General features: G+C 40.6%; 1 protein-coding gene across 2 annotated transcripts in view; it reads right to left on the minus strand.

Annotated features, from left to right (window-relative positions):
- The window catches only part of KIAA0825 (KIAA0825 ortholog), a 187,947-nt gene that overhangs the window by 112,823 nt on the left and 48,049 nt on the right, over positions 1-27,075 (minus strand). For both annotated transcript variants that reach the window (XM_087715720.1, XM_087715721.1), the window contains exons 11-14: positions 24,795-24,977; positions 11,327-11,437; positions 8,620-8,756; positions 521-709 (exon numbers count right to left, since the gene is read on the minus strand). In XM_087715720.1, the coding sequence (XP_087571846.1) occupies positions 521-709; positions 8,620-8,756; positions 11,327-11,437; positions 24,795-24,977 (620 nt within the window). The remainder of the gene's footprint in view (positions 1-520; positions 710-8,619; positions 8,757-11,326; positions 11,438-24,794; positions 24,978-27,075) is intronic.

Consider the following 27,075-nt stretch of genomic DNA (forward strand, 5'->3'; position numbering starts at 1 on the left):
TGAATCTGAGAGGACTGCAGAAGAACAAGTAGTTAAACCTCCCCTGCTAGTGTCCCAATCCATCCCACTGTGACAGTTATTTCTGAAAAAAACTGTCCTGCACTTGAGATTAATGTTTCATATAGTTTATCCCTGGAATGAAGTTCAAATTGAAAGTGCCAAGGGGTACTACATATCAAGATGAGTAGGAAGTAATTTCTGTAGTATTTCAAAATATCTCAAAGACAGAAATTAAATGTTCTCAGAGGAATAATGTTACTGTCCAAATGCCACATTAATTCTTGCAGAATTAATATTTTATATATGAAATTGTTTTCACTGATGAAAACAAATCTAATATTCAACTGTATCAACTCAGGTCTAAATACTACCTTGCCCTAATTACTATACCATAGCATCTTGGAGGGAAAGAGAACACTTGTATTATTCAATAATTTAAGATCTATGTTTTAACACACCTTGTAAATCAAGAAAACTGAGAGTATAATATTCAAGATACATTTTATTACATTATACTTACCTGATATATTATGTAAGAAATCCCACATGTGTTCTTTTTCCATGTAGTTCTGAAGGGCATCACCAAGAGATTTGGGAGATAAAGTGCAATAAGACAATACTGTAAATATTGCTTCAGCTAGATTGATGTCATTGTTCTCTTTCATATCTAAACAAGTACTTTGTTCATTACTTGTAGACAATTCAGATTCTGGAAGAAGAGAAAAGAAAAAGAAAAGAAAGAAAAAGACATATAATAACAGTTCTAGTATGGCCATATATTCTACAGAACTATGGTTGATTAGGATTTAATCCAAATAATCACTAACCATCCAAGAGTCCATTACCTCCTATTTTTCTTTCCATTTTTCTTGTTTCTTAATTACTCAACTGAGACAAAATTAAGTAATTAAGTTAATTTCTTAATTTTGTCTCAATTGAGTAATTAAGAAACAAGAGCAAGATATCATCTCTTTGAGGAATTTTCAAGTTTGCAGAAACATAAGAAAACTATGAAAGCTCCCCCCCTTCCATAGGAGCATTCCCCATTCAACTCTATCCTAATCAATCAATCAATTAGGATTAAATCCTAGTCAATCAAACCTTCCTTAATTCTTAATTACTTAATTTTATATCAATTTCAGTGTGCACTCATACTTTAATTTCTTTTTAATAGAAATGCTTTTACTCAAGAAATCCATTGATCCAAGCTACCTTCTCACCCTGATGGGCTTCACCTGCCCTACTCATCCTGAAGACTCTGGCAGCCAAGGAATTCCAGTTGTGGAGTCCAGGAGAAAAGCCTTTTTCTGCTGTGGCTTCTGCCTCTGGAACGTTGTACCTCTCCAAGTGAGATCCACCTCATTCTCTTGCCCTTCCATAAGACCTTTAAAATCTGACTCTGCCAGTTGGCTGCACCACTGCATTCTAGACCAATTGTGACTTCCTAAAATACTCCCAAGTATAATTATTATTGCAATAATCCAGATCAGGGATAACCACAGTATGAGTGACTGAGTGCATGGACTCAGGATTCAGGAAAGGGCGCAACTTTTGGAAAGTTCTGAAAAGGCTCTCTTAGCCATAAAGTTCTTAAAAGGCTCTCCTAGCCATAACTTCTGTCTGTTTCTTGAATAGGTGTCATGAATCTAGGAGAACTCCCAAATTATGCATTGGAACTGGCTGAGATATTCAAGGATTTCTATAATTGTGTGGATAACATGTTGAACAAAAATCATTAATCCTGATTGCACAATAATAAATTTTCTAAGTAACAAAATGAACTATTTCTGAACTGTTTAAATATTTAAAATAAATTTTAATAAATTTTAATATACAAGTTTTTTTCAGTATCTATTCAAATACCACTAAAGCCAGACTGGTTCTAGGAATTAAAACAAACTCACTTCCTTGAGTTAAGCAAACATAAGACAAGATTTTAAAAAAATTAATATAAACAAACAAACAAACAAACTGTATAGTATATTGTGTTGTGTTTAAAATTACAAAATAATAAAATGTAAACTCATAAAGCCATTTCGAAACCAAAGATGTCAAATAGCTTATTTTAAAAAAATAAATTACAATAGCTTCTGTTTAACCCAATCAGTTTAAGATTGTGTGCATTCTTTGTCATACATATACCTTGTGCATGTGTCTGTGTTTATGTACATACATATATGTTTGTCTTTGTGTGTCTTTATGTGAGTGTATGTGTGTATACTCAGATCTTAACAGAAATAGTTTTGCTCAAGCTGTTAGTTGTTTTGAAATAAGAGCCTATTAATAGTTGTTGCAGGCAAAAATAATATATCCAGATTTCTTTTATAACTTTTGTCTATAATTATTGAGAATAAATTATTTCATTCTGAGGTAAAAGTCACCCCAAAATGGTAATGGAACTGTAAGGAACAGTCAGAAACTGTTCTGTGTGCAATTTGAACATTCTTGAGAGAGTAGGAATCTGATCTGACCAAAGATTAAAGGTGCTCTTAGAAATTGGTTAAGTGAACAGGCAGGTTTAATAACTATATCAGAAATATATTATTTACACAGATTGCATTATATGAATACACAAAATTTAGCATCTAGTCAACTATATTTACCAGCAGAGAGTAAAAGAGCATATTATTAATCTGGTATGTTTCTGGAAATAAAAGCAGAAGGAATTGACCTTAGGTTAAGGATCCCTTGGACAAGAGCATGCACAGTGAAAGTGTGTACACATGGGAAATCCTTAACTCTTTAGCTTCACTCAGTTTTCCCTTGTGGTCAATAGATGATAATGTGCTAAAGAATCAGTGCCATTGGATTTGAACCTCCAACAAAAAGGAAGTGTAACAATTTTAAAAATAAAGTAACTGCTAACTATTCTGTAAATTTAGAGAAGATAGACATTTAGTCATGTGTAGGTACATGAAATGGCAACATTCAATGCTGGAATAGATTTTGTCTCCTAAAAATGTTGCTTATCACTGCTTTAAAGGGATCAGATAATAGATAATGGAGCTGCCTGACACTCGTGAATTGCTATCAGTAAGAAGAGACAGCACAGATAAATGAACAGACTGATATAAGGCACCTTAATATATCATTAGGGAATAGTAGTATGGTGAGCATAGAAAAGAGAAAACATATCCTTTCTTCTTTCACATTCTCCGATAATTTCTCTGTATAATGGATGAATTGCCTTCTCTGAACCCATAATTCTTAACACTTAGAAATACCTGCCTGTAACTTATTTTCTCCCCTATTACTTGCTCACTTGAGACAGGATTTTTTTAAACCTTTCCATTTTTAGAACTGCTAGAAGGGGCCAATTCCCCCAATTTCCTTTGGCCAACTCCAGTACCTTGCAGTTCTTTACTGTAGTTTAGGTAGCTAAGGTACACAGAGTTAAAAGTCGCAAAAAGACTTCCTGGATGCACCCACGCTCCAAGCACTGGAATCTTATTATGTCATCGTGCGGACGAAAGACAGACAGGATGAAAGGGTGACTAAGGCCATGCCGAGCACTGACTGTTGGACTGACCATAGACTCATCATCTCCAAATTAAGCTTTCACATCAAGCCAAAGAGATGTGCACAGGGAAACAAAACTGTGATGAAACAGATCAACATCAGTAAACTGAGGAATCCCAACACAGCAGCTTCATTAGCAGAAGATCTTGACAACCAACCCTCAGAGCTGCAATTAGTCAAGTAAAGGACAGATTAGCTACAGAATTCATTTTTTCCCCTCCCCTCTCCAAGCAGAAAGACTGGAGAGAAAGGGATGGCAAGAAAGAAAGGACGAAGCAAAGTGCAAGACCAACCGCATGGCATACCCTACTACATCAAAAACATTTAGAAAGCTGTAGAATGCAGGTTCCAAGTTCTGCAAGTGGGCATCGCATACCTCCCAGAGGCTACCATACAAGACAAATTATGGATTATAAAGATCATTTGGAAGTGGAAGATACTTTCAATGTAATGTACCAAATCTTCTGCATGAATTGCCTCTATGACTATGTAGGACAGCGAAGCTAACCATAAGAGAGCAAGAACACAAGCAACAGTCAGACAAAGAGACCTGAACTCATTGGTAGCCTCACTCTGCAATGAACAAGGACACACATTCAATTTTGCAGCTACTATGATTGTTGGACAAGCAGGCACAAAAACAACCAGAGAAGTGATCGAAGCCTGGGAAATAGGTCCCTCGTCAAACAACAGGAGTTCTGATTTACCACTAGCTTTTCAAGTATTAAGAAGGTGAGGGCTGGGTAGCACAAGCAAGTGACAGCTAATAACTTAAAAGCCAGCCATCAACACACCGCAATATAATATAAAAATCCACTTACAACAGGCACTATAAATGCCACATACACTCTGCTAGAGAGAAGTTCCCCGAAGATGGGCTCCAGCACGAGTCCAAAGCTCAGAAGACAAAACCTCTTATCCCAGTGACCAACCCAGATTGAATCCTGCAATATTATTAACAGATTAACAGTAACAGAGTTGGAAGGGACCTTGGAGGTCATCTAACCCAACCCCCTGCTCACGCAGAAGACCTGTACTAGGGATTCGAACTGCCGACTTTCTGATCAACAAGCTGTGTCTTAGCCACTGAGCCACCTAATCAGGGATCTTGGCACATACCTTTATTCATAAGTCTACTGTGTTCTAGTAACAGCAATAGCAACATCGATAACCTATAATTCAAGTCAATTGTTGGTTCAACCAGTAATCATAACTTGCTTGATTGGGAGAGTTAATAATTTTGGAAGATTAGTTCCAACTAAAGATAGAGGACAAGTTGTAACTTGAACTAGAAAATAAAATTATATCCTAAATCTTAGATATGGATGTGGTAGTCAATCACTGCCTCCAGATTGTACTAACAATCTCCATCTATGATTAACTGTTAATGGCTAACATTAAAAGCCATAATTTAAAATCTCTCATACAGCAAGTTGTGTCTACAATAGAAAGTCCCCCTGATTCATCAGTGTCAACAGTAGGCCACACAAAGTATTCTAGAGCAGCATCATACTGCTACTAAGAAGACATGAGTTTCTTTTAGCAAACGGCACCTAGCCATGCTAAAATTACAAGCTTTACCTTCAAATATGCCACACTTCCTTTAATGTTCTTGAGAATGTGGGTTTATCAGGAAAAAGTCCATAATATACCTTTTTGTGTTTTCAAGGACATTGGTATTTTTTCTTTGTTGGAAGCTAGAAAGATAAAGTGGAATGGAAAGAGCAGGCAAGATAAAAGCAAATGACTCTGCAAGGCTGCTAGGCAACAATCGAGTATCCATAGTGGCCATTCTTATTCGAGGCCAAGCTTTAGCCATAAAGGCTCTGCTGATAATATCAAAGCTGAGGGAATTCCCTCCCCATCATTCAGAAAATATATCCTTAGATAGACAATTAACAATCCCTCATAGCAGCCACAGTTATAAGCTAAACAATTAGGATTTTTTTCCTATAAAGCAAAAAAGTATTAAAGATGTTGATGAGAATACTAGTTTTCAACTTGTAAAAGTAGAAGACCACTATGCCTAAGCTGCGTGCCTATTTGAATGATTTATACATCAAAATCTGTGCATTCATTATGTGCAAATGCCCGTAATATAATTAAAAAGCAGACTGAACTTAAATTGCCCTATTCATGTAGAACTCCCCCAAATTCATGCACAATACCTTGGGGATAACAATAGCCCTTCCTTGGTGACTTTAAGGTGATCTACTTCTTGCTCCAATTTATCAAAGAATAATGTTATTTGTACCTCAGCTGCTGATGACTACATCCAGTTGAGCTTGTTGCACCATCAGAAATGCACCAAATTGATTGATTCTGTTAGTGATTGGCGCTGATAGACAACTTACCTAAAATATGCTTTTAGCCATCTAATTGCTCACTCATACATTTACTACGTTGCCTGCTGTTCATAACAATTTCTAATTGCGCCCTACTATGGTTTTACAGGGCTTTCTATCATCCACAGAGGAAGTTACTGAGGAAAAAAAACCTGTTTAATGTTGCTATCATGCAATATTGTATAATAAGATCTAAGTTCCCCAGATTCTTCAACAATTTTACACAATTTAAAATTCTATTATTTGAAGAGACTTGGAAATAGGTGACCACTGTATAAATGGCAACAATTTCTTAGGGGCTCCTGCAGTTTAGGGGATTGGCTGAGTACATAATTGAAAGGCCTTGTATTCACATACAGGTATAAGGAAAGGTATGATTTTACATAAAGACAGAATAAAAACGGTATTCCTGCTAAGGCATGGTATCCCTCTTGAGTCAGTAGCTTTGGATGAAAATGGAATACTGGTATCCTGGATGAAAGTGGAAGATTATCTCTAGATTGCTGTTTTACAAGGAAAGGGGTTCTAACTATGCTACAGATTGAGACTGCAAGGTTTTTATTCAAATCCTAGCAATCAATAAATAGAAGCAGAATCAGGGAAAAGGGTTCAGTTTTAGATGCTAAATGTTAAGGTCCTATGGACATCCAATATATGGAGAGAAGGTTCTAATGGCAAAGCTGGGTAACAGATAAAACTGTTAAATAATATTAGAATCAGACATAATCTTCCTTATGAAGGTGATACCTTGCTACAATATATCTTTCTCTTCATTTAAGAAAATAAATGATTGCATCAAAGTTCTTAAAATATACACTAGACGTGCTGGCCAAAGCAGAAACCACCAGTAAGGCCACCTTAACATAAATGAAATCCTGATTTAAAAGGATTATTGAGCAGTAAGAATGAAGTATACTTGGCTTTATGGGAAGCAAACATCAGATAATCCTTTAAAAGAAATGTTTCATGAATAAATGAAAAGTAAAAAAAGTAAAACAATCATAGCAATGCTGAAATGGCAATTAAGTCAACCTGTACTGACAAACATCCAAGCTCCAGAGAGAATGATTACTGAAATATCTATTATAAGATACAAGGATCTGTGTACAAAGATGTACTTGTCCCATTTTGCAACAAAGAAAGAGTAATGGCAACCTTAGAGTAGCCAATAATTCAGGAAAGTCGTGAGATGCAGGGATTGGAAGCCAATATAGTCTACCTTTAGGAAGCCTGGATACTGTGAAAAACAGCTACAATGACTAATGGCTGTTTACAGAGGAGTGAAGAACATATTTGTCTAACAATCTGGGAGTAACCAAATACCAAATATTGATTCTTCCTGACAAAGGTAAGAACTTGATCAAAAGTTGATGCACAGAGAGTGTACAAAGCAGGAATTCTATATGATGCAGTAAAAAGGCAGCTCATGAGATGACAAAAACAGTGGCAGTTGCTACTGTCCACCAATGCAAAAATATCATTTGCTGGACAATTCCATATTATAAACAGAACATATTATCATACTACTGTATTTTCATCTGTCTGATGTAAACTCATACTTGATAGGAAGTTTGGAATGTTTGTATCTGCTCCTAAAATATGAACCGTTGTACACAAATGCAGTGATGTATGCACCAATCTCAAAGTTGCAGAGATAAGTGTGGACAAAAATCACAAATATGTTGCATCTTGCTTACTGATATATGATATACAGATTGAAGAAGCACAGATGAGACAAATATTGCTACTGTTTGTGAGAATAATCATGGATCATAGGAAATATGAGCACATATCAGTCACACAAACAAATAAAGAAGCAAGCAAGCAAACCACCTACTGAAAACTTATTCCAATGTACTTTTTTCATAAGACTTCTTTACATAGGATCTAAAATCTTACAAGGTAGAGGGAAAGGATTGCTACCCTACTTAAACTAGGGAGGACAATAATGGTGTTTCAGGACTTCAGAGAATGAATCTAATTTTTTGAACCATTATTAATAGTTAGGGGTTATTCTTCAGAATTTGTTAGAGTAATTCAGAACTAAGCAAATAGCAAGGAAGAGAGAAATGAAGTACTAAGTACTACAATAGATATCTGTCTTTCTCACTATCAGTGCACATGCTAATACAACCATTGGAAGCAGTTGTTAAAATGAATTGGAGGATCTGAAGGCCTTGATATTACTTCAAAAAACTTTTAATGCCTTTGTATTCAAGAGGGAGTAAGATTGTGACAAAAATCAGTTTTCAGATGATGGAATAGTTTAAGATAAATTGAGACCTACAGAATTTCACTGTACAGCGGCCTGCTATTATTAGCTCCATAGCAGCATTTGAATCTCAAAGTGCAAATGCTTCTTCTAACTAAAATCATTATTTTACGTAGATAAAAGTGAGTAGGTACTTGAGATTTATTACATTATTACTTATGAATATGTATCTTATATCATCTATTACTTATGTTCCGTATATGTGTGCCTGCATCATTTTCTCCTCCATTCTGAAATGTATAAATATGCATCTCTTTGTCTGCAATAGGGTCTTTTACGATAATTTTGGAAGAGACCCCTTCAGTATGTACTGTCTAATAAACAATGCAGTGAGCTTTGATTATTTGTTGTTTTGATTCCACAATATCATAAAGTCCTCCTATTAATATTCAAATAATTTAAAAGGTTAGGATTAAAACTATGAAAAATATCATTATATTTGCACATTCACATTATTAGAAACATGATAAAATTAATACTTACTAAAACTTCTCAGCAAAATTTTCACTAAGAGGCAATCATGATGTAGCAATGTTCGCAAAAGCAAGTTCCAGTTACAATATGGCTGGGATAATAGTAACTTCAGATGACACTGAGTTGTCATTTCTCCAGCTGGAGTCCTTTCAAAATAAAAGATACATACAGAATAATATATATAATTTACCTGTGAAATCAACAGCCCTAAAAGTTTAGGGTAATCCTAATTCCTTTGAACTTTAATTCCCCAGTTTGCTGAATGATGTCATGTCTGCTTACTATATGTATACTTGATGCTATTGGGCAGTGGTGGGTTCTGGGTCCCGTTGCAACCAGTATGCTGCAATGGGGCCCAGCATCCACGACATGCACGTGTACAGTGCACGTGCAACAAGCACATGTGTACTTACCACCCGCAACGCTCTAGCTGTTCAGCAGAGCAGTGCGCCGGCGCCGTACACTCTGTGCACGTGTTCAAAAGCCCCAATAGACTCAAAAACAGGTAAGGAGGGTGAGCAGGTGGATGGGCCCTCCATAGCACATACCGGAACGGTACCTGGTGCTCCCAGCAGGCACCGGTATGCCAGTACCAGGGTGTACCAATTGTATCCCACCACTGCTATTGGGGGAAGGAATTATATTTATCTTAACACCCTAAAAGCCGGTTAACATATGCTAAATGAATAATACACCTATAATAGTTACAAGGCAACCTCACTTAGTTTCTTTATTGGGACTATTAATTCTCTTGTTTCACAAGCCAGGCATTGTTTAATGTTTATATAAATATGAAATATTTTAGTATAATTGAGGATTATATATATTTAGAGTTAGTGCTGTAAATATTTGAAATGAAGTCTAAAGTCATAATTAAAGCAAAATTATAACACGCACACACACACACACACACACACAACTAAAGTTCAGTATTAGAACACACTATTAGAGACATGTATTTAATAGAAATCTGCCTCTAAAATAAGAATGCTTCGTGGAGCATGTTTGGGAATATTTTATCTTCAACTACAGTATATCCTACAATATTGGATGAAGGCACAAGCTTTCTATAATAAAACAAAAAAAATAAACAGTTTAATTTATTTAAACAAAATTTATGTAAGAGAAATTCTTAATTTGTTGTGTTCCTATATAGGTTCTGACACATAATAGAAAGAAAGAAAAATATACAATGGTTGGTTACAATTTTAAATGAAGCTTTTTCGGGCTGTTTTAGGATTTTAATTTCTTGGTTAGAAATAAATTGTGCTATATAATTTTAAAAAAAACCTTAATTGTAGCCTTTTAGCATGCCTTACAGTTAAATGGATAATTATACCAGCACATCATTCTAGATTGCACACTTGCAAAACATATTCAATACAAAGGCTATTTATTAGATAGCTTATTCTTCAGCTTCATATCACAATACATAAACTTTTTTCATATACATTTATTTGAATATTAAGAAAATGAATAAAACTTAACATTATAACAATGCCTAAAACCTATTCATAATTCAATATCTATCATAAAATATAATTTAACAGCAAATTGACTTTACATTTATTAATTAGAAAACAGCAGGATCTTTGTAACATGGAGTTCATACAAACTTACATCTAACCAGGCGGAGTGTTATTTTTCAGTATTTAGCAATTACTCTAGACTCTTTAAAGCACAGTGCAAATTGAAATGTTCACTCAGTCATTGTGTTAATACTAATAAACTACTGAAAACTTTTCGCTGGTCATATGGAGAAACATATGTTACTTCATCTTTCAAGCTCATATAGCCACGAATGTAAGACTAGCCACACCCACATACAGCAGAAGATTAACTACATATAAAATATGACATGAATAAACAATTCTATACTGAGGAAAGTTATGGTTTGCATCCATCTGAATAAAACATTGTTGCAGTTGGAGAGTAGCTCATCATATTACCATATACAGACTTCTGGCAGCATCAACATCTTCTATATACTTTTTACAAAATGATGATTTAGCTAAGCAGAATTACGGTCATCATCATTTTGTAATCCCAAATTGGGGCTTTATTAAAGTATATAATATAATTACTGAGATTTTCTTTGAGAGCAATTTAATTGTATAAAGCAGAAGAGAAAAAACAAAAAATCACAACTAGAAAACATGATTAATAAAGCTAAACATCTTTTTTCTTTCATAATACAAATGGAAAAAATCTAGTATTTAATTAGAAATTAAAGATTAGTAGGAAGGGACACAAAATATTGTGAGAAGCCCAAACAGGTTTTGAAATGGATGTGAGAGGACTTTGATCCAAAGTTAGAAAAGAAATGGCAGTACAGCTGGTAGCATATGTCTCATATGTAAATTGTTATTACACTTACTGAAACAGCAAGAAAATTATGCATTTGCTTTTAAACATGCCATTTTTCTAAAAATACCAAATACGAACAAAGCAATAAATGTAAGCTTTAGTAGCTTCACCAATTCTCAAGACTGCTACTTTTTCAAAGTTAAATCAAATACAAAAAACAAATATAAAAACAATTGCTTTATAAAATTTGTAAAGCAAAAACAAGTTTTTTTAAAGAAACTAAACAATGAAATACATATGTTAACATAATGTTTCAAAGTGGTATAATTCATTTCAATTTATCAGTAAAAGCAATAATATGGAACACAGACAGGGGTTCGAGTCTTATCTATATTACAAAGATACTTACTTTAACAATGAAGAGGAAAACTCTGATATGCCGGCTAGCCAGTGCAGTGGTTGGTAAACAGCTTGTTCCAAAATATCTGAAGACAAGTAATCAAAAATGCTTTGAACTTTTCTGAAAAAAGTAAGCAATTCAAAATCAGAATTTATCATATTCCTTTCAGAGGCAATGAAGAGAAAATAGGTAACTGATTTCAATTCCAACAGCTTCATGTTTAATGGAAATATTTTGGCTTACTGCCATGGTATATTATTATAGTTCAGTCCACTGTCCTACTCAGCATTCTGTAGAACAGCAGAAGATCAACCAAGGTAAAGAATGGCTTTTATGGACCCCAGGGCTCTATAGCAGTAAGATATAAAACTTGTTGTAGAAGGAGAACTCTGAGTACAATTCTTATAGCCAGACTAAAGTGACAGAAAAAAGAGAGACCTGGCCCTATTTTTGCTTCATTCTTTTCTCCCTGTTACATTCGGAGTCCAGCAGCCAGACCAAATTATGATGGGCATCCCAAAAAGGATACTTCTGTGTGATCGGAATTTAGATAGTTACCAGCAGCAGAGACAGTGCTCAATGAGTAAATCAAGAGAGAGACTCTTAGGGGATTCACCTTCTATAACCAGCTCTAGTGCTTCACTGGCTCATTTGAGTTCATTTTTCTGTTCTGTTGATTGATAATGCATTACTTTTAGTTAGTAGATGTTCTTTTTGTATATAATACATGCTATAGCAGCTGCCTCGTGTCTCAAAGCTGGGGGAAGCATCTGTGGAAGTATCTGATATCAAGAAAAAATTCCATATTAGGATGGTGTTATTCTTCTATAGTATGTGACAAGGTGAGAAGCGATCTTGTAAATTTCAGCACTGGTGCGAAATTATGAGTTGCCTAAATAATGATCTAATAGATGCCTCATAAAATTTAAATTGTTGAAAATCTCCTTAACTTTCATATAATATCAAGTTTCATGAATTTAGACTATTTTTTTAAACTCACAAAAAGACCGTTGGCTTACCTGAACGGTCGTTCTCTGGGTGCTGCGAGGAGAGTCCAAGCGTGGGTTAACACAGTCTATCTGCCCTAGGACTGAGTTTTTTCTCTCTTTGGCCTTTGCCTCCATAGTTTCAATTTTAAAACGAAGAAGCAAGCGTGCAGGAAGCCCGTTTCATAGTCATGTCCAGTCAATAGTCTCAATGCCAGAAATCCGGGTGGGACTGGACTCTCCTCGCAGCGCCCAGGGAACGACCGTTCAGGTAAGCCAAAGGTCTTTCTCCAATGCGCTGCTTGTAGAGTCCAAGTGTGGGACATACCCAAGCTATAATGTTCAGAGACCAGAGTCTCTGAAGCCTCTGCTACCTTCTGTAGAATTCTCTGTCCAAAAGAGGCTTCGGCCGAGGCAAAGGTATCAATTTTATGGTTCCTGGTAAATGCAGTGGGAGACGCCCACGCGGCCGCTCTACAAATGTTGAGAATGGAAGCCTGGGTCACCCAAGCCGCCGAAGTTGCCGCGCTCCTTCTCGAGTGTGCGGTCACGTGGCTCGGTGCAGTCTTGCCCTGGTGCTCGTAAGCAAGCTTGATGCAGGCCTGCAACCAGCGACCAACTGTATGAGAAGACGCCTTGTGACTTAGTGACCCAGGAAGAAAGGACACAAAAAACAATTCGGAACGCCGAAATTCCTTGGTTCTCTTGATGTATATCCGAACCGTACGGCGCACATTCAACTTGTGCCATTCACACTCCCTGGGTTTCCAAAAGGACTGCTGCTGCTGTCTACCCTGGGACCCGTAGGAACCGCTGTCCTGACCCGTTTCCTCCCTGGGAGCAAAGTCTATGGTAGGTAGACGAGGTAGATGGCTGGTTAGATTCCTGGTTCTGAAAGGACTGCTTACAAAAGGAGCCAGAGTTCTTACGCTCGTTCTTTTTCAAAGTGGCCAGGAGGATCTTCTGTTTGCCCTTCATTTCAATGACAAATTTGTCCAGAGTGTCCCCAAAAAGTTGCACCCCCTTAAAGGGAGCCAAAGCTAGCTTCCACTTGGCCTTCATGTTGGCTTGCCAGTGGTGAAGCCACAGCAGCCTCCGCGAAGTAACATTGGACACCAATGCCCTAGAGGCAAACTTAGCGGCATTCAATGAGGCATCTGCCCAATACTCAACCGCGGTGATAATCTTGCTGTGGTCATGTTTCCACTGGGATTCCCTGGTGGGAGGTTTGGCTCTCAACTGTCTCAACCATAGAAGGGAAGCCCTGATGAATAAGGAAGCCGAGGTGGATGCCCTGATAGCCCAGGCGGCCACCTGGTGCATCTAGTGGCACGCCTTCTCAGATCGTTTATCTTCCGCCTTAAGGCCCTCAAGGAGATCGGCTGGCAAATTAGAGGTAGAAATTAAGGAAACCACCGGGGCATCCATCTCGGGCAACTTCAACACATCCTCCATCTTACTCTCGACAGAATAAAGAGATTTGTCTCCCCCACTGGGATTGGTCAATGTGCCAGGCTGTGCCCACTGATGTTGAACAACGCCCATAAATAGATCCGGAACGGGAATGATCTTCTGAGTAGGAGTCATTTCTTTGAACAGACCCTCCTTGGGGTCCCCGGAAGGAGGAAGTGGCCTTCGCATCCTTGGTGGCAGGGCCCAAATGAATAGCCGTCCTGGCCTTATGCAAAATAGACTTGAACAAGGACGGCTTGAATAGGCCAGTGAAGGCTGGCTTGTCAGGTGGGAGATCCTCATCTATTAATAACACAAAGCCTTCAGACTCCTCCCCCTCCTCCGAAACCGACTCTTCCGTGGCCACAGAGGTGCCAGGATAAACCGGTGCCTGGGGCCCGCTTAGCCTTGGATGAGCCAGACTTACTGGTCTCCCTGTGCTTCATGCCCTTGGCTATACCCTGGGAAATAGCAATAGAAATGACTTATCTCATTTCAGCAGACAGGGGAGGCCCCTTGCTCCCCCTGGCACAAGAGCCAGACCAAGCATGCCTGCTCTTGTGACTCCCAGTGCTACTCCCCTCTTCAGGTGGAAGAAATCCCTGGAAAGGCCCCAGCTCCTCCCTGAGTGAAGAACTTGGGGAGCCCGGATATCCCCACGAGGCACTTGGAGATGAGGTCCTGGACCTCTCCCCCATGGGAGATAGGGACCTGCTGTTCCGGTGGGAAGGGGAATCCCGTTCACCCCCCTGGGAAATGGTCGAGCCTGGTCCTTGCCCCGCTTGCATAGGAGATGGCTGCTTCTGTGGGGCCTTGGCCTCCACAGCTCCTTGTTTCCGGGGGCCCTCCCTGGCCTTGGTGGAAATCCCAGAGACCCCCTGGGAGACTTTCTTGGTGGCGCCCTTCCCCCCTTTACTGCCCTTGGGGGGAACCTCGATCCTTCTGCGCTTGGCGGAGTGCCCTGCCTGCACCTCCTGCACCTCCATTCCATCGTCAGCCATGCTTCAATCAATTAATTTGCAGTGGATAGGCACCAGGCACTTCGCCAGCTGGCGGAAGCACACCCAGGGACACTCGGTGGAGGGAGATCCGCCCGAGGGCTGGAAATCTCCCACCAGCCGCCCCACGGGAAATCCGGGTACAGGTAAGAAGAGAGACAGGCCTGGCCGGCGCCCCGGACCAGGCCTGAACTCCCTGGCGGCAATCTGCAGCTGAGAGGCAATTATAAGCACTGCAGCGATCCACGGCAAGCTCCCAATGACCAGCTCCGCATGAGGTTCCATGGAAAATGGTGGCCGCTCCATGCGCAGCTCCAGGGAAAAGCGCGCAAACTACCAAAATGGCCGCCGCCATCTCTGCCAGACAACAGAGCACCACCGCAGCTGCCAAGGCACTCAGCCACCTGCGCGACTCGCAAAGACAGTGAGGGGGACCACGCGGACCAGGAAGCCTCCCGCCGATCCCCTTGCTCGCTAGCCACTACCGGACAAGCTACTCAGTTTCCCGCCCTGCATGCGACCAGCGGGCAGCGAAACGAGCCAGCGCCTCCTCAGCAAAGGTAATTCAACAGAAAACTCAACGAACTAGAGTCCAAATAAGAGGAAAAAACCTTTCAGAGAGAATTCAAGCTTGGGGGGTCCAGCTATCTGTTCTAGGACTGGAACGCTCCCCAAAACAGTCCAAATGGGCGGACTAAGTTTTAAAACTGAAACTAGGGAGGCAAAGGGAGACGTGGCCAAAGAGAGAAAAAACTCACTCAGTCCTAGGGCAGATAGACTGTGTTAACCCACGTTTGGACTCTCCAAGCAGCGCACTGGAGAAATACTTTTAACTACTAAGACTGCATTTTTTTCAAACGGAAAGGTACTGTATTTAATATATGGACCATAAAAAAATTATTTTGACACAACCTGGCTCCTGGTGACTTCATAGACACCTCATTTGTTTTATTTGAAATAATATAGAAATACTGCAAAGTGGGTATTTTCTGGCAGAGTTATCTATCCTGTTTTCCACTGTGTTCTAGAGCAGGGGGGCTTAATCTTCTGAAGGAAATTATTTTTGTGAATGAGTGACTGCAAGGTGAGCAGAATGGTGCAAAAATGGACAGCTGCTTAGAAACCCTAAATTCCCTCATCATATTTAATGTGAATTATAGTAAAGCAAGTGTTCCATCTGAAGTACAAGTAACCCTGTATTTACAACAGTATATTTAGTGACCACTCAAAATTACAATAATACTGAAAAAATGATTTATGATCTTTTGTCACATTTATGACCATTGCAGCATTCCCATGGTCATATGATCAAAATTCAGCCAATTGGCAACTGACTCATATCTATGATAGTTACAGTGTCCTGGGATCATATGATCACCTTTTGTTACCTTCTGACAAGCCAAGTCAATGGGGAAAGCAATATTTATTTAACAAGTGTGTTAATAACAACTGCAGTGATTCACTTAACAAGTGTGGTAAGAAATGTCATAAAATGGGGCAAAACTCACTTAACAAATGGCTGACTAACATGAGAAAATCTGGGTTCAATCATGCTCCTATGTTAAGGACCATCTGTATTAGCAGACTGATATTTAAACAAACTTTGAGGCACAGGGAACAGCTAAATGCTTTTTCTCCAGATAAAAAATGATTAGACTTTGAATGAGTGCGAGTGGGGATGAGGTAATCTTGCCTTACATTAAATCTGAGGTCACATTTTTACATTCTTTATTTCTTTTTTTACAATTCCTCTTTTACGGTAGTATAATTTCCAAAAAATCTTTCTTTAAAAAAAATAAAGAAATTGGGAAAATTACCTAACTGACAATGAATCTTGCTATTGGTTAGCTTTCCATTTTTCCTAAAACATATTGAGGCAGCATAAGAAATTGATTTAATATAGATCAGTAGATTATTGTAGCAAAACACTGGAAAATTGATGTTCAACATACTTGGTGAAACTTAAAAGTGTGGAAAGAGAAAACCCCTTGAAATATATTACAATTAAGCATTCATTTCAGAACTAAAACAACTAAAAGAAAATGTGCAGAAAACTGACCCATAAAACTGCTGAGAATCAGGCACAATTGATAGTATCATCAACGTTCTTGTGAATTTATTGATCAATGATAATAACAAAATCAGCTAACACTTCAAGCAGTTACTTGTCTGCTGATAACTGTCCAACTGCATTGCTTCTTTCAGCTGGTCAAATAAGGCATCTAATAAATTCAGTTTAGTAAAACTGATCACAATTCCTTAGCTATTATTACTCTATTTTTCCCTGAATAAATTATTTTTGTACAAATGTTATTCTGGATAGAGATTCAGTTGTTAACATTCTTTTATTTCTCATTAAGATCATATATATTCTTTATCCTTTATATTTTTAGTAACATTGATGCCTTATTTGGTCATCTGAAAGAAGAAATGCCGCTAGAGGGTTACTAGCAACCAAGTAGCTGCTTGAAGTGTTGGCTGATTTCTTTATTATGATTGTCCAAGTACCTCAAGAAATTAAAACCTTTGCAATTTCATATATCCTCCCATTCTTTTAATGTGAGATGAAATACTCCCACAGAAAAAGAACAGTACAGCACTCATTTGATTCAGATAACTATGGAGATTCATAAACTGAAGAAGCTTCTTGGATGAAAATGACCGTTGGCCTACCTGAACAGTCGTTCTCTGGGTGTTGCGGGAGAGTCCAAGCATGGGTTAAATTTAGTCTATTCGCCCAAGGACTGAGTTGAAATTCTTAATTCCACGCCTCCTCTTCTCATTGAGGTTCAGTTCAAAAACGAAGGCATAGTCAATAATGGACTGTGATCTTGAAGTGTCCTTTGGGCATCTCCATAGTCCACACGCTCCGAGCAGCCTGAGACACCTGATAAATGAGGGACGAAGAAAACCCCAGGGCGGAGTTGGACTTTCCCAAAGCACCCAGAGAATGACCATTCAGGTAAGCCAACGGTCATTCTCCTGCACACTGCTTGGAGAATCCAAGCATTGGACATACCCAAGCTATGAAGTCCCAGGGAGGGCAACATGATCTTTCAGGGTGCACGGAGTCTTAACTACCCTCTGCAACACTCTCCTCCCAAAGGATGCCTCTGCTGCAGCGTAGGAGTCAATGTGGTAATGTTTAATGAACAAAGTCGGAGATGACCAGGTAGCCGCTCTACAGATTTCTTCCACAAAAACTTGTGTTGCCCATACAGCGGTGATGGCCACACTCCATGTGGAATGAGTGATGAGTCTAGGTGGTACCGTCTTGCCCTGGTGCTGGTAGGTCAGTTTGATACACGCCCTCAACCACCAACTGACAGTGGACGGTGAGACTTTGCACCCCATGGAACCTGGTTGAAAACAGATGAGAAGGGATTCGGAGCGTCGGAATTCCTTCATTCTCTTGATATAGCAGCGAACCGTTCTCCGAATGTCGAGCTTGTGCCAAGTTCGTTCCTTGGGATGCTGAGGGGAGAAGTTAGGAAGTACCACTTCCTGTGATCTATGGAACAGAGAGTTAATCTTTGGCATAAAAGCCGGATCTAGCCGGAGGGTGACCCAGTCAGCATGAAAAACACATAAGTCCTCACAGACGGAAAGAGCAGCTAACTCTGACACCCTCTTTGCTGATGTAATTGCTATAAGAAAGGCTGTCTTCAGAGTTAGGTGACGAAGACCGATGGAACGTATAGGTTCAAATGGTGTCTTGGTCAGGGCCCTCAGAACAAGCGGGAAGTCCCAGGCGGGGAACCTGTGTACCTTAGGAGGGCACAGATTGGAGGCCCCCTTGAGGAAACTCCTGAGGGTGCTGCCCTAAGGAAACAGCTGAATGTCTAGCAAGAATGGTAGAAAGTGCTGCCACTTGCCAGTGGAGGGTGTTGGGAGATAGGCCCTTATCCAACCCCGCCTGCAAGAAGTCCAGCAGCTGTGGTACGGATGCCGAAGTGGGCACTATGTCTAGTTGTCCTACCCCAAGAAGCAAATGCCGCCCAAGTGGCGTCATAAATCCGAGTCGTAGACGGATGTCGGGATGCCTGGATGGTACGAATGACTTTGTCAGATAGATTGTCTTTCCTCAGGAGGTCCCCCTCAAGTGCCAGATGGCCAGTTGGAGCCAGCTGGGATCCAGATGCACTATGGCCCCCTGGCTGAGGGAGAATAGCTCCTGAGATATCTTTCATGGTCTGCGAATGGAGAGATTGACAAGGTCCGCATACCACAATCTCCTGGGCCAGTAAGGTGCTACTAGAACCTCTGCTTCCTCTGACAAGATTTTCCAAACCAGCTGTGGGATGAGAGGCAGCGGCGGAAAAGCGTACAAAAGGCCCCTGGGTCAGTGGCATCACAGAGCATCCGTTCCCTCTGCTTGCCGGGTGGCATATCTCAAGAAAAACCTCGGGAGTTGCGAGTTGGCTGGACTGGCGAACAGATCGGCAGTCCGAACTTGATGGTCAGTTGGTGGAAGGTCGCCGGGTGAAGACGCCACTCTGCATTGTCGATGGTCATCCGACTTAGCCAGTCCGCTCTCATTTTGTCCACCCCTGAGATGTGGTCTGCCCGCAAGGAGGTCAGATGGCGCTCTGCCCACCATCCCAAGGCCTCCACCATCAGGGCCCTCAACTTGATGCCCCCCTGGTGGTTGATGTGGGCCTTTGTCGCTATATTGTCCGTGAGCACTAAGACATGACAACCCACAATGTCCCATTGAAAGTGGCATAAGGCTAGTCTGACAGCCCTTAATTCTAGCCAGTTTATGTTGTGGGCTGCCTCTCTGCATGACCACTTGCCTTGAGTCACCTGCTCCTGGAAGTGGGCGCCCCATCCCTGTAGGCTTGTCTGTTGTAACCACCAGACAGTTTGGCTCCTGGAAGAGGCAACCTCTCATTACTGCACTGGATTCCCACCACCAGAAGGACTGTCTGACCTTTGGAGGCAGTCTGACTAGTCTGGGAGAGTTACTGGCTTTTGCTCACTGGATGGGCAGGAGGAACCATTGCAGCTCCCTCGCGTGAAGCCATGCCCAGGGAACAATGTTTATGCATGACATCATGAGTCCCAGGAGTTGTGATAGGGACACAATGGATGCGAACTGGTTCACTCTTGCCTCCCGTGCACGGCTGATGATGTTGCGTCTGCGGTCCGGTGACAGGAACACATGCCAACAGTCGGAGTCTATGAGTGCTCCTAGATGTAGGATGCGGAGCGCAGGAGTCAGCTGACTCTTTTCTCGGTTCACCGAGAACCCGTGTTTCTGCAAGGTGGAGATGGTGACCTGCATGTCTCTGAACGCCTGGTTGGTGGACGCTGATTGAATCAAGATGTCGTCTAGGTAACAGAGAAGACATATTGGGCGTGAGCGCAGATGGGCCACTACCACCACCAATATCTTCATGAAAGTCCTCGGTGCTGATGAAAATCTGAACGGCAGAGCTCTGTATTGGTACTGCTTGCTGTTGTAATGAAACCTGAGGAACTTCCTGTGGGATCTGTGTATCGGAATGTGCAGATAAGCCTCCTTCAGGTCGATGGAGGTCAACCTGTCCCCCCGCCTGATGCAACCCAGGATGGTCTGTAAGGATTGCATCTTGAAACGCTTGTAGGCCAGATGCCGATTTAGGTTTTTGAGGTCCAAAATCGCCCTTCACCCCCCAGAGCTTTTGGGGATAAGGAAAAGAATGGAGTAGAACCCCCTTTTTTCCTGCTCTGTGGGAACTGGTTCTATGGCATTTATCTGGGGGAGATATAAAATCTCCGCCTGCATGCATTGTCTTTTGGGGAGGGAGGAGGAAACTGGACAGCGGATGAAGGTTTGTAGGGAAAGGGAGAGGAATTCCAAGGTCACGCCCTGCCTGATCGTGTTCAGAACCCAGGTGTCCGTTGTGATCAACTCCCATTGGGTGGAGTAAAGTTGGAGACGGCCGGCTATGGGAGGATCCTGTTGGTGGTCACTTGGACCTGCGGTAGGAGCGGTTGTTTGAACCACCACGAAAGGTGAGTCGGAAGGACTGCTGCTGTCGACCGTTATCTTTGAAAGATGACCTGTCCTGGCTACGGTCATTGCCCTGGGGGTAGGGTCTCTGATAGGAAGGACCCGCACCCAATTTGTCATTCCCCCAAAAGGACTGCTTCTGACAAAAGGAATTCCAGACAGTAGATGGAAGCATCTTCCATTTATCCTTGGTCTCGATTAGGAATTTGTCTAATGTGTCACCAAACAATTGTCCTCCCTTAAAGGGAGCAGAAGCAACCTTCCATTTCGACTTCACATCTGCCTGCCAGTGACGAAGCCACAACAGACGTCGTGAGGTCACACTTGAAGCCAGAGCCGGGGATATAAATTTTGCAGCATTCAGTGAAGCATCAGCCGAATACTCCACAGCTGCTATAATTTTGTTAAGGTCATGCATCCATCTGGAACCCTCTGAGGGGGGATTCGCTCTCAACTGCCTCAGCCAAAGCAGTGAGGCTCTAGTAAAGAACGAAGCCGCTGTAGAAGCTTTAATGGACCATGCGGCCGCCTGGTGGGTCTTATGACATGCTATCTCAGCCTTTTTGTCCTTGCCTTGAGCCCCTCAAGGAGGTCAGCCGGTAGGATGGAATTGGAAGTGAGAGATATCACTGGAGCCTCCACCTGTGGAACTTTCAAGATATCTTCCAAATTATTCTCCACAGAATAGAGGTGTTTGTCAGCCCCACTAGGGTTGGTCAGTGATCCAGGCTGCGCCCACTGGTGCTGGATCATGTTCACAAACAGCTCAGTCACAGGAACCAGGTCCTGCGCAGGAACAGTTTCTCTGAATAGTCCCTGTTTAGGATCCTGGGTCCCAGAGGGGGCTGGACTCCCTGAACGGGGGTACCTTCCTGGGTGGAGGCCTTCGCCTTGTGCAATATTGCTTTAAAGAGGGAAGGCCTGAATAATCCAGTGAAGGCAGGTTTATCTGGGATAGGAGTCTCGTCTTCTGAGAAATCCTGTTCCCCAATGTTATCCTCCTCTAATACAGACTCCTCCGTGGCAATGGAGGTGCCTGGGGAAGGAAGTCCCTGAGTTTGCCCACTCTGGCCAGGCTTGTGAATAGATTTGGCAGAGGAGCTTCTGGCAGCCTGCTTCTTTCTAGTCATTCCAGAAGCAATGCCCCTCTCAATGGCCTGCTCAATAACCCTCTGCATTTCAACAGACAGATTGGGCCCCTGGTCTTCAGCAGGCTGGGGTCTACTTTCCCTCCCTGTCTGAGTCCCCTAAGGGATCAGGATTCTCCTCCAGACTTAAAGGGACAGGATTCCTCAATCACTGAGGAGGAATCCAGATAACCCAGAGAGGCTGCAGGAGAGGGAGCCTGGGATTCCTCATCCTCCAATGAAGGAGATATGGTCCTTGGTGGAGGCGACTGGGAGGGAGGATCCTGCCCCTGAGGTAAGGGACTTGAATCATGAGAAGGTTGCCCAGAGGCTAGGGATAGCCTTTGGACCCTTTCAAAAGTCTTCTCTAGGGCTTTATATCTGTGGGCCTCAGCTCTAGATAGGACCTTGCCGCCTCTGGGATTAGGGATCCCCTTTCCCTTGGTGCCCTTACTGCCCTGTTCCACCACAGGAGGGTCTGGCCTACTGCGTTTTGGCGAAGAGGCAGGATGTTCCTCTGGCGCCCTCTTGCCACTGGCAGCCATGATGATCTTCAACTGGAATGGATCTTCACGGCCCTTCAGGGAGACTCTGCAGGCAGTAGGCTGGCACCAGCACAAGCTGGGAGCTGCTGTGCGCTGCGCAGATATGTCCGTGAGACAGGAGTATGACCACGTGGCCAAAACTTTCCTAGGCTGCAATAGAGATGGTCCAGAGGAAGGAGGCCTTGCTGGAGCTCCGAACAAAGGCCAGAAACTCCCTTGCGGCAATCTGCAGGCTGGGAGGAAAAGCGCAGCAACTCCAATTGGCTGGCAGCGAAAAGCGCATGAAAAGCACTTCCAAAATGGCCACCGTGCTTCTCGGACACTCAGGGAACTGTCAGGCATAAACCGGAGCCTCCGCCAAGGACTCCGGCAGCTGCAGATGAAGAAGAAGACAGCTGGGGGAAAGGGAAGCCTCCTACCTTCCCCCGCATTTGCCAGCAGCTGCTGGACAAACGTCCCCACGATCGCAGGCTCCACAGCGATGAGGAGCCTGGAAGTCCGAAAGCCTCACCAGCAATTTTTAAAATGGCTCGAAGTTTACCTAACACTATTTCTCAGCAAACGACAAAAATAAGAAAAAGCTAAGTTAACTAATGGAGAGTCGCAGTCTATTTGCACAAGAACTGAGGAGCTCCCCAAAACGTGTCCAAATTGGGCTGGACTGAGTTTTTGAACTGAACCTCAATGAGGAGAGGAGGCGTGGCTAAGAATTTCAACTGAGTTCTTGGCTGAATAGACTGAATTTAACCCATGCTTGGACTCGCCAAGCAGCGCACAGGAGAAATGAAACTTTTCAAAGAGAAAGCCTTTGAGAAAGCCCAGGTGCCATTTAATTTAGATAACTTATTTACATATGCAAATCATCACAGCTTGTGAATCACTAAGTGAAAAAGGTTCTATTGTAACAACATGCTTAATGATTGAGTATCAAAAAACCACTAAAGTTTAGGAAGAGCCGCCCCCTATTTTGCCAAAAATACAATAAAACTTTAGAAACAACATCTGAACCATACCCAGACTTCAAAAAAAATTGAAATTGAATATGAACGTCATACTCAATAATCAGCACTCTTGTATGGAAAATGCTGAATGTCTTTCGCTATATAAATGCTGAATTTTGGTCAAAAAGGCTGGCCCTTTCATCCAAAATGTTCATACAATTCTCAAGGAAATCATATTTAACTACAAAGACTTTATTTCCAGTTAACTTACTGATGAAGAGACAAGAAAACCGATGTGAACATTTTACAGAAGTCAGTAAAATACACTATTTGATTAGTATTTCATCAGTCAGAAAAGAACAATCATATTCTTTAACTGTTAGGTAATATTTGATGTTCCCCAATAGCAATGCTAAACAAAGTATAATATGTCAATTTTTAAAAAGATTTATCAATATTTTCTTTTCCTTTATCCTCTTACTGTATATTATGGCACTCTACTAATAAAAGGATTTTTTTGTCTGGAAGAATTAAAAAAAAAGTCTATAGCTTGAAGGCTTCAAAATGAATTAGAGCCAAACTGGTCACTATCATAATGTTATTTATTGATTGTGGCAAAACATGCCTCAGTTCTCTAAGGAATGGAAACTGGCTATCAAGAGCATGTGTAACAGGATGTTAGATGTATTATTTGTGCAAGTACTTATGAATCAATAGTAACAGTTAAAAAAAAAGGAATATCCATTGGATTTAAGTTTAGAACCAGGCATGTTATGTCGTCCTAGTCTCAAAGGAAATGCTGAAACGTGGTCTCTGAGACCATGTACTTGGTTTCATGCAACCTAAAAGAAAAAATATCTTTTCCTGCACTGAACAGATGAGGAGCATAAGAACTGTATACATAATATACAACATATAATTGAGAGGGAGAGTCACATGTTCTTTTAAAGATGTATAGATCTGGCCTGATACACTTGGCTAATATTGGTATAATTTTGTTTTACACAGAATTCTTGTCATATTTTTATACTTTATCTCAAGTTTCTAGGATTTATATTTTTCTTGTTTTTTATTTATCTTTCTTTCTGTAGGTTCATTTTTTAAACTTTTCCTTTTCAGAAGTATTCTATCTGTTCTGCCCTTGTCTAAATGACTACAAACACAAGACCTAGTTGCCTAACCCCTATATGCAGTGTAAACAGCTGAGTCAATTACTGCCAGATGATTCACACGTATTAACACATACTAAGGAATTAAGATGTAAAAACTGAATATAAATTAACTAACTTATTAAAGTATTATCGTCCTTAATCAATGTTTGGACTTTGGGGCTTTATTATCATACTATAAATCAGCCATTAAACAAAGAGAGACAATTGTCACTCCTATTATAGGCTAAATGTATGTTACTCTTGAAGCATCACACTTACTTGAACAAATTCTCTAGTGGTGAAGTTAAAACAAGAGCAGCTGCAAGTAAATTATTGCAGTATCTGTGGATATTATAAATACGAGGATTTCTGTCTTTATGTGGATCTAAAAGTTCTTGCATGGAACCACAAACTGACCACAGCATGTTTTCACAGGTCATCAAGATTGCTGTGACATCTGTTCTGTAAGAGGTAAAATAAAAACTCTGAAAATAATCTAGCAATATAATACAATCCATAATCATGACTTATTTGCCAAATTACAAAAGATATACTTTTTACTCTTAAAATTATCAGGATTCTTCGGCAAAAGTAAAGTAAATGGTTATAAGTAGTCCTTGACTTACAAACAATTGTTTAGTGACCAAAGTTACAACAGCACTGAAAAAAGTGGCTTCTGACTCTTTTTCTCACTTATTATGACCACTGGGATGCTACACAAATGCAGCATCCCAGTGGTCACGTGATCAAAATTCAGATGTTTGGTAACTGGCAAAATTCACTTAACAACTGTCTTGCTTAGCAATGGAAATTTTGGCTCAGTTGTGGTTGTAAGTTGAAGGCTATCTGTATAATAATATAGTAGAAGAGACCCAGCTTATAAAGCAACGTGCCCAGAAAAAAAAAAGGGGGAACTAGAATCATACTCAGACTTACTTCAAACAATTCACTCGCAAAATGTAATTAATATAGTCTCTAATATTTGGTCTACACCCATGGATCACCTTACTCCATAAATATGAAAGCAATTTTCTTATATACATGCTGAATTCTGGATCAGAATTATTGTTTGCTACATTTATTAGGTAACATTTAGTTTTTATTGTAAAAGCACATTCAACAATTTAACTTGCCTATTCTGTATATGTTGTCAGCTGAAGCTGTTGCAATGAATGCAATTAACACATTTACATTTAAAATCTGTTCAGTAATAAATGTCATTTCTTATCACTGCCTCTTAAAATTTTTCAAAGCCAATACTAAATATAAATATGACACGTAATATTTATGGATTTCACCTATACATTTTAAATTATTTAATTCTAAGTTTGCTTTGCAATTTTAAGCAGTATTTAAAAGCAGTATTTAAAAGTATTTTCATATGCATATTTTCCTTTTTCTATTTCCTTCTTCTTCTTTCAATGTTATCTGTTTCCTCATAGAACACAGTACTATGTTAGGTTGCCCACCTCTGGCTGCCACAAGAGTAACTTGCAATTAAAAGACAGTCAGACCATATACTTAGATGACAAACTATATCTCACTGATATAACTGGCAAAGGCTTTATTTCAAAACAGCAAACATGAGAGCAAAAGTACGTATCTGCAATCATCTCTTTAAAATGACTGAGTGATTGTAATATGCACCCTGATACAAAAACATCAGCTGCTGCCTGGGATTGAACTCTCAACCTTCTGAGTAGGAAGCAAGTGTCTTCACCGCTAGGCCACCATGTTGCTCAGCTTTAGCATACAATAAGCATATATTCATTTGAATTGCCTGGACTCCTGATTTCTTCCACTTGACAGGAGCTGGTACTGTTCACCTAATAGTGTTGTAATTTGGACAAACTGTGGGATGCCCACCACTGCACATGTTGCTGCATTCTGGATCAGTTGCAGCTTCTGGATGATTTTCAAAGGCAGCTCTATTTTAATGTGCATTGCAATAATCCAGTTGGGAGGTAATAAGGCATGAGTGACTATGAGTAAGATTTGGATCCATCCAATCTCCAGCTTTTGCTGTTTTGGGAAGGTTGCTGAAAGGGCAGAGGACTTCCAGCTGTGGCATGCCCTGGGTGAAGCAGTTTATCTGGACCTGTATTAATCAGGACTGAGGTCAGTAGTACTGCGACAACATTTGTGCACTGTTTACCAGTTGGCTTCTAGATGCAATTCCAGATTCTTATTGCCCATAAAGCCCTTCATATGTCAAGGACCACTTATCTCTTGTTGCTGCCATCCGTTATAATCAGACATAATGGGCATGCTCCACATCCTTTCAATTAATCAATGTCATGTTATGGAAATGCACCTTCCCTGTTGTGGTGCTGGAATAGCATCCATCAGAGATCCATACAACTCCTACTCTGATAGTGTTCCAAAGGTTGTTTTCCAAATTTAGTTTTACTCCTAGGCCTGGTTGAATGGTAGCTGCTAAGTCCCTATTGGTTTTTTTTAGTGGGTTTTTTTTTTGTATCTTCAGATTTTTCTTTTTTTAAATTGTCTTTATTTTTTTAACAGTATCTAATGTTAAAAAATAAAACATAAACCACCCAGA

The sequence above is a fragment of the Thamnophis sirtalis genome, unplaced genomic scaffold, assembly GCF_051295495.1.
Source record: "Thamnophis sirtalis isolate CommonGarterSnake01/CBP01778 unplaced genomic scaffold, rThaSir2_p1.2 scaffold_5, whole genome shotgun sequence".
NCBI classification, from domain to species: domain Eukaryota; kingdom Metazoa; phylum Chordata; class Lepidosauria; order Squamata; family Natricidae; genus Thamnophis; species Thamnophis sirtalis.